The 18,995-nt window shown below is 41.3% G+C and overlaps 1 protein-coding gene across 6 annotated transcripts in view; it reads right to left on the bottom strand.

Moving 5' to 3' along the window:
* The window catches only part of LOC126561272 (uncharacterized), a 125,367-nt gene that overhangs the window by 54,405 nt on the left and 51,967 nt on the right, over nucleotides 1-18,995 (bottom strand). The window contains exon 1 of one of the 6 annotated variants that reach the window (XM_050217247.1): nucleotides 8,632-9,122. The exons of the other annotated variants lie outside the window; for them this stretch is intronic. Within the exon in view, the coding sequence (XP_050073204.1) occupies nucleotides 8,632-9,082 (451 nt within the window). The 5' untranslated portion in view covers nucleotides 9,083-9,122. Of the gene's footprint in view, nucleotides 1-8,631; nucleotides 9,123-18,995 lie in introns of those variants that run through there. 6 annotated transcript variants of the gene reach the window in all.

Consider the following 18,995-nt stretch of genomic DNA (forward strand, 5'->3'; position numbering starts at 1 on the left):
CGGCATTGCAGTTTAGTAAAATGCGAACCAATTTATATGTTTAAAAACCAATTTATGTAATTTGTATATCCAAGAACAAGCTTCCACATAGATTTTTAAACAAATTGAGTTGTTATTTAAAAATACTTAAACCCAAAAACAAACCAAAGTGACCTCGGTTCTGCTGCGCATAGGAGTAGCAAATCAAATTTATCACCTAAAATGGCCTCAAATAGATAGGAGAGATTAATTTATAGCCTAGGCAATAATTTTTCAAATCACACCATCGGTTAACCACCGCAAAGGTGAAGCGCGTAGACCACGAACCACCCGGATCCAGCTACCAGCTGACTCTGGAATAGGATTTTTTTCTAGAATTTGCCAACCATACCGTAATCCTGCGGTGTTAGGAGTATTGGCATCGAGTACGGTTTTGTTTTTTTTTTTTAAAGCACAGCACAATAGAAAGGGTTACTTAACGGCGTAACAACAAAAAACCAAATCAAATCCTTCGAATAACAAGCACACTACAGGTGCCATGTTGCAGGCTTTAGTTTTATTTTCACTTGCACTTGTACACAGGAGCGTAGGGTTTTCCACGTTCGATTGGATTCAAATTATCCATCGATAGAGCAACCATTAGAATGGTACACCATGTCACCCCTTTCGCGCAGGGTACGCGGCAGGTGACACCTTCAATAAAATGTATCAACACGGAGTTTCCCTCCAGCCCACTCCTTCTTACTTTTTTCCCACACCAAAACGCGATCGGTTGCAATCAGAAGCACAATCAGGTGCGGATCCTCAGCAACACTCGGAAGGAAAAAATAAAAATAAAACGAGCGCCCTGAACATGCTGCACCCGAGCTTCGGAAAGGTTAAAACGCAAATAAATAATCAAACGAGCCTCCGGAATTGCTTTCCGATAAATTGGCTTTTTCTCGTTATAAATATTCTACACGCGCGAGTCACGCTGCACACACGATGGGAGGGGCAAGTGGGCCTGCTTTTCGTGGGCTGCGCTCGACAAGTGCAGCACCAGGAGCGGCCGGCCCAATTTCCCCCCGCACCTAGCTAGATGTGGCGAACAAATTCCCCAAAAAGCCACCCCAAAACCAAGGACGACTCGACAAGGGTGCATCGATTCACCAGTCCTGTGGCTGGCGACAAAGTTGGCAAAGGCGTTGCACCGTAGCTCGGGCACGATCGTTTGCTCGATGCTGTTGCGTGGGTCACACACAAACGAGTGGAAATTAATCATTTTCATAATTCAATGCTGATTACATCTATTCATTTTAATAACTCATCCCGTGCTCCGTGCACGACGAGTCTGCGAACACCGACCACACATTATTTGCAGCACCTATCCCCGGCTAAACGTACACCGGGAGTGTTTGGATCCTGGACGAACCAAAACATGGCCATGCGTGACACACACACTCACACGAGTGCCATGTTGGTCAATGTTTGTTTATTTGCTGAACGAAACCGGGTTGTTGCCGTGCGTTCGTTTTTAGTATATTTTTTCCTGTGCTTCATTCTACCTTCGTATACAGCTCGTGTGGCGAATGCGTGCATGCCATAGCATGGGCCCATGATTCTAGTCCATAAATTTACTTCCTTCCGGACGTTGCGTTCAGATGTCGAAGCGTCGACGTACTGCCGGACGATGTGGCCTTCCCTAGCCAGGTTTGCCAGGAAACTTTTCACCACCGCGTTCGACATCAATTTTATTGTTACCGATTATGATTTATTAAGCTATCAAGGCATCGTCGTCACTTGATTCGGGACGGCAGACTGACCAATCCCTTGCTCGGTATATGAGCAGCTGAACGATGTATATTTTAAACTCATTTTATAGCAACTGGGGTTGCCCGAGCATCGTGTTAATATTGTACCATAAACGGGAAAACGAATGGAAACGATTCCGGTTTCGGGTGAGGTGAAAAAACAGCGTGGTCACTCTGATAATGAAGAAACTTCTCAAGCTCGTCTGATAACTCATTTCCCGAATGAAGTTTGCAATTTAGAAGCTAATAAGGACGTTCCAGGTTACTACACCTGGGACTAGTTAGCTAGGCGAGTTGCTCTTATCGGGATCATTTTCAGAGAGAAATAGTTTATACAGGGATAGACATTTTTTTATTTAACATTGTCTATTCAGAAAGTATAATTTATAGCGGAAATTGTCACTCAATCATCTTGTAGTAAAAATTTTGTGACACGGTTTGAGGTAAAAAAGCTTCATTATGTCAAGTCCCAGGACACTTACTGTTCGGCAAGTGACGGTGAAGCTTTGGTCCATAAATAATGCTCCAAATTTATAGCCATCAACGAATTGGAGTGTGTATGATCCCAAGAGATTAATTAGGAGATAATAGGTTTCATGTTGATTATGCGTATTTTAAATTAAAATAGGGCTCTCCAAAGCGTTCTTCTCACTCTTTACTTTGCTGTGTAAAATGCTTAAACTCTTTATTGACGAGTCAAAAATTTTTTATTCTTAACAGCGTCCACCGTTGCCTTACGAGATGGCCTGACCTGATATTGCCTTCAAAATTGAATATATCATAAAAATCATTTAGATTTTTCTATCCAAAGACTACACTTTCAGTACAACAATCATCATGTAGTTGATTCCTTCAGTAAATTGTTGCATTTGCACCTGCAAAACACAGCAATCCCACCCACACGTTCTTCTTTCTTTTGCATTTTAAAGTTCCAAAGCAATTCGTAACAAGTAAGACATAATCGATAAGCACATTTCGCTCGAGAGAAATTCTATTTTGACACCACAGCAGGAGTAAAATACAAAGAAAAGCACCAAAACATAACAACAATATTGAATAAATTACATTTCACATGAAAATGAAGGGTGAAAAGATTGACTAAAGAGAAAACGAAATAACAATGTGAACAATTGAAGACGCTCGGTGGCAAAATCGTTTGAAATCAACCAGTTTGAAGGTTAGGTGGCTTTTTTCCTATTTCGGGTTTTTTTTTTTCTCCCAGACGATTTTTCATGTTTCATTTCTTCGTCAAAACATTGTTCACTCATCGTTCAACTATGTGCAGGCCACTTTTGCTAAGAAGGCACCATGCAAAAACACAACAAAAATCATAATAATGTATGACAAAAAAAAGCGAGTTACATCGTCGCTCGAAAACTGCTTCAACCAGCTCGAGCTTGTAATGAAATCACAGGGCAAATTTTCGTCCAAAATGTTTTTTTCCCCAGGCATAGGGATTTTAATGGAGGGAGAGAGAGAGATAGCGAGCCAGCACGGGAAACACAGGGAGAAGAAGAAAAAGCACACACACACACGCATTCCCCGACGTGGAATGTTATCGGTTTGGGTAAAAAGGGGAAAATTATGCACAGCCACTTTAGCTGTAAGAGCGTGTTCTTTGGCTCCGTTTATTTTGTTTTGTTTCTTGGTTCAATTTTTTTGCCCTCCTGCTGGTGCCAACCCAAGTGCGAGGGCATGAACCAGTGTCACGCTTGCAGTGTCACGGAGCCATTCCTGATTTGTTCAATTGTCGGAAACGGTTGACGGGTGTGGTTTTGCGGGGGAAATTGGAAGGAACGTAAATAGTCACACATCAATTTTTCGAAACGTCTTATTTATGCAATTCCAATTTACCCTCCATTCGCAAGCAGTCTGTTCACGCAACGGGCGCGTGTGGAACGGAGCGTGAGAAGACACGAAGAAAAATTTCTTCCACAGTGAACGGACGGAAAATTCATTCCTCTTCGATATGATTCGATATTCAATTTCGATATAATTTTTGTTTGCCAAAATAGAATTGCTTCAAAAATGTATCCAAAAAAGTATTTAAAGTATACGCTTTGGCCGGAAGACGACACACGAAAGGCACGCACAATCGATCGTTCATTAGGTGCAACAAGAGAAAGGAAAATTTGCTAAAGATAGCACAGCTCGAGTTCAACTTCTGTCATTTGGCCACATTTAGCTTAGCTTCGTAGACAGAAGGCTCAAACGAATGCAATGAGCCACCACCACTTGCTCCACTGGCCTTATGGTTTCGCCGGTCGATTTCTACTCGGCCGGCTGCTCGGTAAATGGTAACACATTTGCCTAATGTAATTATTTCCACTGCCAGATCACTATTTTCTTTACCATTTGTCGTTCCTCCACCAGACCTGGCAGTGTTTTAATTAAACATTTACCTGAGAGAATGAGAGGGAAAGATAGTCCACAATGCTACGTTGTTATAGTTTAGGCAATATTTTAACCTTTTCATATTTTTATTAGTAAAAGTTATGTCAAAACCAATTTTTCTTATTTATTTTGTTGAGCGTGAATTATCCTAAACATTATTATTGTTTTACAATTGCAAAACGTCTCCCTTTTTTCTGCTTTCTATTTTCTGCTCTAAACCAACTTATAATAGGGATAAGAGAACCCCTAAAATTACCTCACAATTCTCCTCCATTCTCCCCGATCCACTGTGGACACCATTTCATACTAGCAGACAGACATGCAGACATGTTAACATGCTGTTAACAAATTACATTTATGAAATTAATTACTTTTTATCAAGATGGAAGTATGGACCGGTCGGCAACCAAAGCCGGCTTCCACGTCCCATTCCACGTTCGGCGTTGGCGTTATAGTAATGGGCGAAAAACCTTATAGTTCGCTTCGGGATAATGCGCCGGCACACCAAACGTTTGCTTTGGGTGATTTCTACTTTCCAAAAACAAAAATGGTGGGAAGTAGGGAATTGAAAAGGCTCCTCCAGTAGCGCTTTGCAGAAGCCTTTTAAAGCCACGTGACTTCAAAATAAAAGAAAATGAACTACAAAAAAAATCCCCGATGGAAACTACATCTAGTAATGGCTCTGTTGTAATGTATGAGGTTTTTAGGTAGAGATTTATGGCGATGCACTGCATCATTATATGTGGAGGAATGTTTATCTTGACGAATGTACGTTGTTTGGTGGGTAGGTTAGAGCAAACAGAAACAACCAAACGCACCAACTATTCGTCGCTATTAGATATGCTGTCCGTCCGTCTAGCATGAAAATGAGGAACAAATCACCCTCTTCAACTTTACAAATTAAAAACCAACTTGGCTATCGCGTCCAGTTTTATGAAGGAAAACTAGTCTCATTTCGTTTCCAAAATGTTGACTCGAGCCTTCCGGTCTGATCTTACTCCATTTCTCACAACTACTGCCGCAGCAAGTGGAGCGTTTTTTTATTGCTTCTTCCGTTCCCTGTCTCGTAAGCATTGCATTGCATCCCAAGTGGCAAAGGTGTTACTTGCGAAATAAAACCATCTCTTCCGCTTGATGAAATCCAACCGTGAACCCTGTTGACAGCGAATTTGCCTTTTATCCCCCCCCCCCCCCCCCCTCCCAAGAAATCGTTGAGAAGCCAGTTTAACGACCGCACAGGCGACGTACCTTATGGTTGAAGAATGGAGAGCGCCAAAAAAATGGCATCCGTCACGTGCTCTCCAGCGGAAAGTGGATATTTCACAAAAATATAAACCTACTTACGGTGGCGGTAGTTTTATTGCGTTCACTTTTATATTTACGACCAGTGGAAAGACGTTCCTGTAACCTGGGGGTCGGTACCGCTTGAGCCGAACTCTTCCGGGCCGTTCGTTGGTTGGAAGGTTAGCACCGGTAGCAACAGTGTTCCGCAACAATCGATACGTCACCCAAGAGAAAGCTTCGAAGGAAGCATCTAGCGAGACGACTTAGACATCGATTACATTTACAAAATGCAAAATAAAGCGCTGAGGGGCGAAGGTAAAAGGATTTCAAGTTGAAAACCTTTATCTCCGCAAGCTTTAAGTGTCATTTCCTTTGCGGAGCTGCGAGAGTATGGAAACGATTTTTAATATCGATTGGATGGTCGTCGGCATCCGACTAAGCTTCTCGCTTTACTAATACTTATTTAAATAGAAGTAGTAGAAAATCTACTTGTGGAGGACAACGTACACCCTCGACACGAAACCGTACAGCACAAGACACACGGTTACGGAGGAATAAGCGGAAATAGCACAACTTTCAAGCACCGGTGACATTTATTGGTTGCATATGTGTCGACGGGTTAGTAACGGGCCAATTCCGGCCATTCATGACTCTTCGTCATGTACGCTGGTCGTACGGTACGGTGTCGGGTACGGTCAGCACTTCGAATCTAAGAATAAATGCAATCGGAACGATCGTTCATTTTAGCAGAATGTCTGCTAGGCACCGCTAGTAAGGCATGTAACTTTTAGACGGTGGTCGTCTCTCTTAGATAGGTAATAGGGGGAAACCACATTCGGTTGGCAATACCGGTAGACTGGTAACGGAACGCTTTTATGTTCTACGCTGGGAAAACCGAAAATCAGTTCTGGCAGTTGTACTACTGCTAGCTTCACTTGTGTCGACTGTGATCGTGCTGAATGGCAAATACTATCATTATATGAACCTCACATTCCCAGCTCATCAAACATTCAGTGCGGGGCGAATAGGTTGTCTAGCATCTGAGAAGTAACTAAGACACTTGCACTACGTAAGCGAAAAAATATGTTTGGTCCTGGTACAATTTTAAAATCACAAGCAACTGCCCCGACCAGCGTACAAGAATGAAACATTTTGTACTAGCGACCCAGTTACGTATGTGGCGAGTTCTTATAATGCACTTGAGTTAAATGTTTACTGATCAACTCTACTCGTTGTTTCAGATAGCACTGTTGATGAATCTCCCAAATATATTGTTGCTATTTATGAATATTTTTTAACGTTTCAGCCTTGTTTTCTCTTCATATTATAAAATCTATAGCTAAAATTCGAGTGTATGTTGTAGAAAGAGTTTTTAAAATGATACAAAACTCTAGTGATGTTTTCAAAACATATAAGAGCGTTATTTAAGCAATAAGTAGCAAACAACGAAAACAAAAAACTAGTTTTTCATCACAAATAAATACCAATTTCACGTTAACTCTTCCTAAAATAAAAGGAAAGAAAACATGTCGAAGGAAAGCAACTCAAAAAACAACATTTCACAAACTAGTTACACTTGTTCGGTTCGCTGAAAACTCGGTTACCGAGCTAAAACTTGGTCCAACTTTAAACACGCACTCACAAAAAATTAATCCCAGTGGCGTGCTGATTTAACTGTCCAAGTCTGACTCGCATTCATTACTTTACAAATTGCTATTTTTCATCAATCCTCACCTTTAAAAAAAACTGTGCCACTGATGCGAGTTAGTGTGGAAAGGAAGCAAGAAAATAGAACGAGTTGTGCAACAAAGTTTGCTTTTCGCAAGAAAGAGATGCGAAGAAATGTAAACTGATCCTTCCATACTCACACATATACACACTGTTGAGTGAGTTGTGAAAAATTTAAGTTTTCCCTACTAGCAGCAAAATTCGCACTGAATGCCAAGGATTATGATGGGTGAACGAAAAATCGAACCGGAAAAACTGTACCAACGAAATAAAAAACGGAAAGTAGCCTTTTAGTCAAGGAATACGAAAAGAAAAGCGACGGTTGACTTTTCACTTACAACCGATCCGCTTAATACCGTAGCTCGTTACAAAGGAAAACACACGTACCCGGGCAGCGAAGCAGGAAGGCACCCGTGTCCAAAGTTCCAGGCCGAACGAATTCAACTTTCCGTTTCTTTGGACTTTTTTCTATGGGAAAGTTTTTCCTCAACTACTACTACCACCATTTCCCCTACTTTTAATATTCCTACGTGCAGATTGTTTGTTCTTTCGCTTTCCTTTCCAAATCTTTTTTTATTATTTCTCTTTTTTTATTCCTGATTCCATTCAATATTCAACATTCGGTAAACGAACTGTTTCTACTATTTGGCGAAGGCAAAGGTTTTGGAACAATCACATGTAATTGATTGTTTGACTTGTTCGAGCAGTTGGTTTAACGTTGAACTGTACTTGAACAGAAACATTTGCACAGCCATAATGACACAGTGTCCTGCACAAGTAGGTTAGGATGATTTAAGAGGATTTCTGTTGTCTTTTTGAGCAAAGCAAATTGACTCACAGTACTAGCTAACCGTCGCTAGTTCTTTTCTATTCAGAGTAGAATCCTGACAGCTTTGGGATATTTATATATATTCGACTATTAATATAGTAGAATTTAGTTCCAACTACTTGGTATCGGAGAGTGTAAGCAAGCCATGCGATGGCCAGCTTGACCTAGAAGCTCGTTAAGCCAAGAAGATGATTAGCATAAGGCACAAATATTCATTCTAGATCACTCAGTTTACTCAGTAGCTGAGCATCAGTTCTGTCGGATTAAATTTTAAACTCGATAACCACATCGATTCAGATCAATGCACTAATCAATCGATGCAGAGATACACACTGAAGGTATTTTTTTAAAAGTCTACCAACACTAAGGGGTATTAACAGACCCGAGCATTAATGATGTTTGGATAATATCGGCGAAATTTAAAAAGATCAGGAGTATTTCTTACTCTTAAAATTAGTCGTTAGACACTTGAAGCTCAACTTGGAATAGTTTGAGTAATCTTCTGTAATAAAGACACCCAGAGTTCCCAACAACTCCATCGTTTAATATTCGAAATTTCCAAGGCAACCACAATGGACTCCTGTTTCGCCATCACCGCTCAATACCCATACACGTTACACTACTTACTTGCATTCAGTGGCATACTGGAGGTCATGTTGAGGCCGTGCAACCGCGGATGGCCCGCATGCATGCCGAGGTAGTGCCGCGTCAGCATATGGTGCGGATGGGGCGGGTGTGCATGTGCGGCGGCCGGATGATGCGCTTGCGACTGTTGCGGGTGCATCGTATGCATCGAAGGTAACGGTGGAGGTATCGGTGGTTGATGGTGGCCAGCGGATTGGCCACCCTGCTGCTGTTGTGGATGGTGGGAATGGGAGGACATTTGGGCACCGGCTTGTTGCTGCTGCTGATGCTGATGCTGCTGCTGCTGCTGCTGTTGCTGTTGTTGCAGACTGTTCATTGTGGGACCACCGTGGGCCGGTTGCGGCGGATAGAGCATACCGTGCCCGGCCAGCGGATGATACATCCCGGGCCGGGCTTGGTGATGCGGCGGTAGATGCCTAAAGCCGGCCATCATGGAAACCGGTGCGTGGTCCAGCTTTCCGGTGTTTTTGGGGTATCGTGATCAGGTGTCAAACTCCGACGTATCTCAGGCGAAACCGCAGTCACCAGAATTGTGTGAGGTCACTGTTTTGCGCTAGCAAAGTTTTATGTTTTCAATAAATGTATTTTACTCTTCATTTTGGCAAGCAGTTTAATTAAGCTTTTAAGTAGCTTCTTTAATATTCACAACACCAGTGTCACGGCGCTATTTGTTGTTAGCTTGTCACGTTTATGTTCACAACAAGCTCGTAATTGAATTTCGTCACCACTCAATAGCTCGGTTAACCACCAGGTGGCACATTAATCCTCTACGCACAAAAACCCGTACACACATTCACCCAACAACCAGTACGGTCAATAAATCAAGCATTTTTTAATGATTCACTCAACTCATACTACCCAGCTGGAGGTTTTTTTTTTTTCATGTGCTGCTCTACGTTCCCGCAACGAGGCGGGTGCAGACTTTTTTTTCTATTAGTGTCACGTACGCACACTCACACACACTTGATTGGATAATGTAGCACGATTATCATTAATATTACTTTACTATTGTTATTAATATATATGAACGCTGTTCATCCATTTGCATTCGCGCGCGTACGCATAAATTACCCGCACATTGTCTTCGGATAATATCATTATGTTAAATGTACATGAAGGTTGACTGACTGAGTGAGCCTTTTTCAAACATTTTTTTGCCTTGCTCACCCGTTCTGTGCTTATAATTATGTTATTATGTCGACCCAACCGGTCAAATGTAGTGTGCTTTTGTGTGTGTGTGTGTGCAGGGGAGCCGGAAACTGGTGGACGCAATTCCGAACCGTGACACGCGCGTGTGACACTAAGCCGGCACGTGATGTTCGTTTGTACAGTGAACGAACAAGCTTCCTTCGCTTCGAACGAATTTGCGTGACGGGTGCTTTAAGTGCAAATGAATTTATTTTTTTTTCGCTTATCAGAAACTTCTTTCAATGAATCGTAGTTGATAAGTTGAGATACTTTTCTATTCCCATACTTGTTATACCACTTTTCATATTTTTATCCATCGATTCACAACGTTGATTCAATCCTTTCGATCCAACTACTAATTGCACGACACTCAGTTCACTTACTCACTTACTCACTTGCTCACATATCATTCACTACACTCACTTGCTACCAGCTCTCTTCTCACGCGCTGATGTAGCACTCAGTTGATGATTTATAATTGTTTTTAACGTTTATCGCTCAATCTTACATAATCTAAAATGGAAGTACGTTTAATTGCTGTCGGTTTACGTAGTTTTTTTTTTTTGTTCTGTTCCCGTTTTGCTGCTTTCTTGTCCATTAGCACCAGCAAAAGCCTGTCGGATGGCAATCGGTTTCCCAGTCCTAGTGCTACCGGTGCTAATGGGTTATGTCGTTGGTCGTTCGTATACGCTTCCAAACCTTCACCCATCCTCTTGCTGGCTCCAAAGTGGCTAAGGATCGATCACGAAAGGCTTCACAAACAGTGAGCCAAGCAAATGGCAATTCAACCCACCAACTCCCGGAACCTAAATCGGTCAGGATATTTAATTACAAGTCATGCAAAGGACCGTCGTCGCACGTGAACTAACGTCGCCATTTGTCGTCGTTTGATGCCGGCAATCGGCACACAACGAACACACACACATAAACAGACAAACACACGCTGGTGAACAAGATGATGGTTTCAAGGTTTCTTCTAAGCGCGTCGAAGCGCGGCTTCGATAAACCGGATAAGATAATGTCCGCTCCTAGGTTGAAGCTTTGAATCCGGTTAAATCTAATCTCGTCACTGGTGCCTGGTCGTTCCGATTCCGATAGGAAATATGATATATGGTGCTCGGATTGAGATAACTCTGTCTAAACGTTGTTGGATGGCAGGGCAGGGCATGAATGGTTGTTTGAAAAAAATCGATCGAAATCATATTTTTGCCACGTGCTGCTCGTGTCAACGATAATGCTTATTGCTATCAGCTCATTGTGTTGCGTTTCTATTTTGTGTTTAATGCTGGAAAATTTGTTTTTGATTTTGTCGATTGTTGTGATCTTACCATTATGGAAATATGAAACTTTTTGTTACACAATAAAAACAATTAAAAAAGCTACATTCCAAAAATTTTCAAGTTAAAAGACTTTTTCATATAAAAATCTCCTAACGCAAACTTTTACGCTGAGATATAGTATTCCCAGCTCGTAAACCATTAAACCACCAAACAAACACTCCAATTACCCTCAAACATCACGTACCACAAACTTTTTCCCGGTCAAATTTCATAAATATCTAAACTCTCAGCAGTCATATACAACCTCATTATGACCACGGCACGCACCACTCGAAGGCAAAGTTCGTGGCTCACCCCATGCAAAACACCCAAGTAATCTTCACACCCTTTTTATTGAGCTGCCCTCCTCCCCCCCCCCCCCCCCACCGAGCGAATTTATCACTGGTTTTAAATTTATAATCAACGTTCGGCTGACCAATTCGATTTACACGTGAGTAAATCGCGCTTAAACCGGGCAGATAAAGTATGGCTTTTTATATTCGTTTTTTGCTTTGTAACAAACCGTACACTGCAAAACCTTAACCAAACTCAAGAATACATTCAACGATCTCCCCCCCTTTACTGTTGTCACGTAATAGCCTTTAATATTTTTTTTTAACTATGTATTTTATTTCATTTACGCATGATGTTGTTTTATATCGCTCCATACGCACAGTCGCTACAGATATCGCGAAACGCAAAAAAATTGGCCAGTGACGGAAAAGCAGATGATCCTTGTGTATTTTAACAAGCTTTTCGTACTTTTTGCTTTTTCTTTACAGCCCCGTATGATGTGCCTTTTCCCACCGAACCAGTGTGGAAAATTTAGCACCAATCAACCAACCCCTTTTCCTTATTAACCGAAAAAATTGCTTAAAATCGTAACACGCATTTATTACTGTACAGTTTATTGTTATTAATATTATCTCCCTCTCTCTCTTTTTATGTTTTATTTGTTGTTTGACTTTATTTTTATTATGTTCCGCTTCGTACTTCATGCTCTCTACCACTTTTACTGCCATTTTTCAATGACTTTGATTTTCCTCCAAACACCTGCTGCTGCAACAACTGCCTTCCCGAATTTCCCGAGTATTCCAAAGGCTCACCGTTTCATGTGGTGCTACTCTCGTCATTTTATTTTATTTTCGCAGTGGTAATGTCGAGTTGTAAAATCATATATACACACACACACACGCGTGCAAACACATGGGACGGGAAAAATAAAATTTCCAAACATTACACGCACTGTACAGTTTGTCTCGGTAAAATATCTCATTGGTCAAGAGCCACATAAATTCAGCAGCGATATGAATTAACAAGCAGCGGTATTAGAAAAGAAACTTTTCATGCATTTCCTGTCAAGATTTGTTCCAAAAATCCTTTTTCCAAAAATAATCCACGCGTTGTGTGCTATTCTATTATCGTACGAAGCATCTTGCATCGTGCACCATCGTGTAATCACTGAGAAAAGAAGTGTAAAAACAAGGCTACATGACCCACGCTGATGTATTATCACCCAGTTTGCTGCAAGAGCATCATCATCAGCTTCATCATCACTTCACACTTTCCTTGTCTCTTTCGCCACTAGGATGAACTCAACCTCGAGGTTTTATTATCATCTATTTTATTTTATTCATCCATTTTTCATACTGTCTCTTCCTTACACTCGCTTCAATTTTTATGAGCGTTCAAATTTTATTACTCTATTTACACGCTTTCTACGACACTGGACAGTGGCGTACTTTCTCGGACAGGAAAACGTTCAAAAGGAAACACACAAGCAAACACAAATGACCATTTTGAACACCCTCAACACAGGGAGACTTGTGTGAATCAAATGCGCCATTGAAAACGAACCCCACTGCCAATCGACAGTACCCGTACAAAACAAAGAAAAAAAACAAAACGGACGAAAGAAACCGATATTGCCGAGTTTTATTTCATGTTTGACTTTCGATTTCTATCGATGAGCGAGGAATTTTGTGCCTTGCTGGCTCGGCACGAAAATCGAATTCATTTGCAACCCGACCCATATTTAAAGGATGGAGACAGTTTTTATGTTTACGATGCCACTACTAGTAGACACCATCACCATTCGGGTTTCAGCCACCATATGGTACCGTGCCGCGTTTCAGCTGCAAGTGTGAAAACCCTTTTTTCCCCGGCGTTCAAATCCGAGTCCAGGGGAAGAAATTTTCCTTCACACAGGAGGGTTTTGGTTTCGGACTTAACACTACTGTTTTCGTTTTCGTAAACCATTCGATAGACGTCTCACATAAAGTGCTGTGGTTTACGGCAAAAGAAGTGACCCAAAACAACACTAAATCTTGTTTTTATCTGTCCAATCGAGAGGATTTTTTCTCACACTTTCGCCTCGATGCTTTTGATTCACTATGCTTAAGGCATTGGGCGATGGTTTTTTTTTGTCATTGATTTTTGAATGTTGTTTTCTAAACACTATCAAAGTATTGACACCAAGATTTGCAATTTGCATCACTATTTTCCAATCTGTTTGTTCACATCGGCACAATAAAATGGTATCGCATTATTGGCCTAATTAATTTACGGCTTATCATTTCCACACCTAACACAAATAAACGGCAAGATTCGTATGAATGACCTTTTCCTTTTGCACTGGCACCACAGTCACATTCAAGTCATTCGCTAGAGAAGTGGACTAGATCGCCAAAAATGAAACAAAACCATACCGCAACGAAACGCGACGACAGCGCAAAAATCACTGCACGCCGAAAATCTGATTACAACTGTAGCGACCCCATCGCGGTTAGCCAGAGGAGCATCAGACGATTACGATTACATTGACGTGTGGATGAGGATGTGCACAGTGTGGTGCAAAATATGTTTGCTAAGAGCATGTAGAAGTTCTCACAAAAAGGATTTCTATGCTTTAAAAGTTATTTTTCCTCGGATATTTATTTTACAATAAAATCTTTTAAACTAATTAATTTTAACCTAAAAACAATCAAAAATTATGCTTCCAACTTCCATCACTGTAATTCACGAAACGGCCGTGTACTATAAACCCGTATCGCCAACCTCACGGTGATGTGTTTGTCGCTTCCCAGCACTGGCTCTCTTATCTGTCTTATCGTTCCGTGTATCTAGCTTAAATCCCAAACCTCATCGCAAACCTCACCACCAGCGTGTTACACGACAAAACAAACGATGCGCTCCTTCATGTTGACCATTTTCCGGGTCTTGGTGAGCGAGTTCCATGTCCCTTTTCACTCCCCAATCTTTAGAGCGATTGGCCAGGTTTACTAACTTCCGATACGATTGAAGCAAAACGAAAAACAAATCCAACTCTAAACATACACAAAAAAAAACACCAATAATCGGTTTTCGTAGGATTTTTTAGACATCGCGTGCGATCGTTGCATTGGGCGGTGGGGTTTACAATTAAGAACACAAATGGCTTCGGAATAAAGCTAATCATTGCCGACCTGAGGTTACGAAAGTTTATCAGGTTTAATTTAATTTTGATTAGTTTTTACTGTCATAATGTTTTGGCATTATTCTTTTCTTGTTACTGTTGCTTCTCATTTGCTCACCACAACAAGATAACACAATTCGGTAATTGAAGCAAACACCTTGAACCCGCACGCGTTTGCGGCTAAAAGATAAGTTTTTAGCGCCAACATTACAGATATGAAAATTGCTTCATATTTTAATGTGCCGCACAATGTATCATACGTTGGTTTAAAATAGATTTCAGTTTTTTTCCGGCCAGGATTCAGATCCACCGGTTGAGTTCACACTATCTGTTGATAAACAGTGTTGACATGAGGTAACAAATTGTGTCAAATATGAATAACAAATGGTACATGTAGTTTATATCGGGCTGAAGAAAATTGGAAGGGAAACATACGGCGGCCGCTAAAGCAATTTGAATGTTTTACTTTACGGCGTAGAATACGATGGCAGCATAGTGCTTTAACTAGTGTACCCAAGGTCAGCAGATGTTGCGCTTATAATTTGGTTTTTATTTGGATAAACAATATTTTATTTTGACAGTTCAGTTAAATATTAAATACATTTTGAAAACTACTTAAAATATTCAATTCGTTTTCAATATTTCAAAAACACATCCTCGTGCGATAGCGTCATGGAAAAAGTGCTTTCGTTTCTTTTTGTTTCAACCATTTCACTCTGAAAACCCAAATTCCTTTTACCAACCATTACTCATCATCGTTGACTGGCTCGTAATGCGTACCATAGCGCACGTACGAATAATAATTCCCCGTTAAGCATCAGGTACAAAGCTCGAGATAAGCATTACAAGCCCTTGTGACTGTTGTGTTGTTAAACAATGCTTCAAGCATCACCACCCACCGCTCTACCACTGGACGATCAGCAAATAGGTAGTAGTGATTCAGCTCTCAGCCTTCCCGAACGACCTTTCGATTCGGAAGACCGCTCCAAAAAAACCGCGCATGAAAATGCAACCGAAAAAGCCAAGTGCACTCCATTACGCAACAATTTGGTCGAGCAACATAATCTGCTTGTGCTTTATTTCATAACTCATCACGTTCTCCACGCGTGGTTCCTCTTGTTTGCGCGGAGAAACGGAAAAACACACACGTATCGCAAGTAGTTAAGCGGAGAAGAGAAAATAATGCCCAAAAAGGATGCGATATCGGAAGGACATACGTGTTCTTCTTTAAAGCAAAACCATTCGTACCAGTGCTTTACGAAGCGAATGAGAGAGAAGGAGAGAGAGAGAGCACAATGATAAATATTTATCAACAACTATTTTGATTCATGCACTGAGCTCGTATGATAAATGTCACTTGGCAATAAGTACCTCAAATAATGGCCATCATTTATCAACAAACCCTGGAAGCCTGGAGATTTTCATGTCGGTTTGTTGTGGGATTTTAGTTTCGTTTCTTTTTCCCCTGTGTTTGTGTGTACGCGCGTATTTTTCCTCAATTTTTTTTCCTTCGCAATTGTCCAACAGCAGTAGTTTAAGTAACTGAAACTGCCCAGAACGAAAAATCGAATTTATCCGGCGATATTATAAGCCCATTTCGATAAATACAGACATGTGTCATAGATCGAAAGCAATTTTTTCACGGTAAAAAAAAGGATAACGTTACAGCAGGAAAAAGCTGCTAGTGCTAGTGATTGGCTTTTCCCGGTGAAACATCCACAAACACGGATGAAGAAACAACGCTTTATTGAAAAACTTTTTTGATCTATGTGTGTCGAAACCAACGAACAACGACGTCGACTGTACCGGTAAGCGACGGAACAATATGGTCCATTAACATATCCGTGCACGCTGTGGGGTCGGTGATGCTGCCCATCAGCATCATCTTCGGTCTGTCGGTCGGAGCCGAAAAACAGAGAGAAAGTGAAATGGCAGCAATCAATTGTCACCCAGCCCATCTGGTGTTTGGTCGCGCACGGAACGTCCGGTACGCCCTTGGAAAAGCGTTGAGCATGCGGTAGACGTCTCGGGAAGCCGAGAAACGATGGGAAATGTTTTGGTTCAACAGCACCGTCTCATCATTCTCACCCTAGACGAGGGTCATCATCGTTATCGGTATTATCAACACCCACTCACCTAAAGCAGGGAGCAAACGTTTATCGGTGGACTGGGGCACGATAACAGACGCTGCGAGACGCTACTTGTTGGACCGATGAACGATCCCTTGGTGAATATTGTACGATATAAATGGCAGTCAATTTGTCACATCAGTGGCTTGCCTGACGTTGCTGATTTTGGTGTGAACTATCGAGGAAAATGTGACGTTTTGAGAACGGAAATTTGTGCCGGGAAAGTGGCTGCGTGACTGTCTTGTACCAATGTGAAGGCTTTTTGGTAGAGTCTTGGAATGTTTACCTTGATGAAATAAATTTTATGGACCAATGATATTAGTTTCCTGATTACTCATCCTATTTATGATAAATCAAAATTGATGATTAGGCTATACAATTCATTGATGACCAATAATACACTTCCTTTGGAAATGAAAAATTCTAGGATCGAGGATTAATATTATGCTAAGCAAAATAAACAGCTTTTGTAAAAGTCTTGCTTGTTTTCTATTCAATCACAAGCTAGAGAGTGTTATGCGGGATTTGGAGGAGGAAGCTTCTGAGATCATTTTCTACAAGACATTCCAAATCTTGACATACGCTGCTGAAATAGACAACTTTGTTTTGGGATTCGCCTACGCAGCAGAAGCTTGCGAAAAAAATCGAACAGCCACCACTAAACCTCAGAAGTTTCTCACCAACACTGATTTACCCGAGAGTGTTGTACAGATAGGTGATCGTACCCTTGAAATCGTATAAAACATACCATAGATGGGGTCAAAAGCGAGCACCTGTTAGCCGCATTTGAGAGGAAAATGCTCAGAAAGATATTTGGCCCCGCATATGTGGAAGTAACATCGAAGTCAGCTGATACAATGATCAGTTCTACGAGCTGTATGGTGAATGCTAAATCGTGCAGTGAAGTAGATCGTTCAGGTTCCAATGGATCGGTTCTGTCATCAGAATAGCATCGGATGAACCAGTCCGTAAAATTTTAAGTCTTTCGCGTGGATAGAGGAGTCGTGGTAGACCCTACCGGAGATGGTGTGGAAAAATTGTAGAACAAAATTGACTTATAAGACGCGTTAAAAACATCCTACTCCAAAAAGATCTTTTTAACTGCCTTCGCAATACGTTAGTAGTCAATGTAAGAAAATCTTTTGAGTTGAAGAAAAGTTCACAACTTGAAGGACAAATTTGATACTACTGCTTCAATCTAAAACATTAACACAAATTTATTTCCATAACCTCGTTTGACGCTTCATCTACCATCACACATTCGTCCACAAAGTCCTCAATATGTCACGCATTAGAATCGACGGTTTCGAATACCAAAACGCGATACAGAGCAAAACCGATTCGAGGACGTACTGTGTCATACATCCAAAAATGCACCCAAATGCAAGAGAAAAAGACCAACCAAACAAAGTTTCCAGCACATGTTTCAACCACGAAAATGTGCAAATGTGACGCATGTTTTAGCCAACCCAACGCAAGTCAACCACCGATTCGCGGACCACCGATTGTCGGGACTATCATACAGGTTTCAATCAATGTGCCCAACTGTATGCCACGTGGCCACGTCCTCGTGTATAGCGACTGATTCGACATCAGCCGACATGTCTGACTATGGTTTGGAAAATGAAAAAAGCAACATCTATCAACAGCTGTTAGGTCTAGCACCACTAGAAGTTCCTCGGCTGGAAAAGCGAGGTTGTCATATCGAAAGTATTGAGTTTAACATGCATTTTAACTAGCATTGCTTTACATGTGATTATGATTTGGTGTCACATAACCCACCACACGTTTGACCTGTTTTCTGCTCAACTGTATGACTTATTTCCATCGAGGCACACAATTTGACTGTTTAATATTAATCGCTTTTGCGATTTCTATTCTTTTTTTTTTTGCTAGATTTGTGTTTCAATGGCAAACAATAATCAGGTGATGGTGGTGGACGTGTGTTATGTTAGAATCCTCCTCGCCTATCTCCTCTCCTCTTTCCTCCCTTCATTCTCATTTTCTAATTTCATCCCACACACTCACTAGCCCCTAAGCGTTCGATTCTCTATTCAACAACTTCCCCCAAAAATCTACCTATTATTGGCACCACCAATCAACGTGGCCATATTTTCGTGGCGATACAACTTTTGACGTTAGTCGGTTCCTCCACCCGTACCTTGCCGGCTGGTCACGAGGTAAAGGGTAGCATGTGCAACACAAAAAAACTGCCATACGTCGTTGGCCATCAGGCCATCAGGGACGGCATCGGGA

Source organism: Anopheles maculipalpis, chromosome 3RL, assembly GCF_943734695.1.
Source record: "Anopheles maculipalpis chromosome 3RL, idAnoMacuDA_375_x, whole genome shotgun sequence".
NCBI lineage: Eukaryota > Metazoa > Arthropoda > Insecta > Diptera > Culicidae > Anopheles > Anopheles maculipalpis.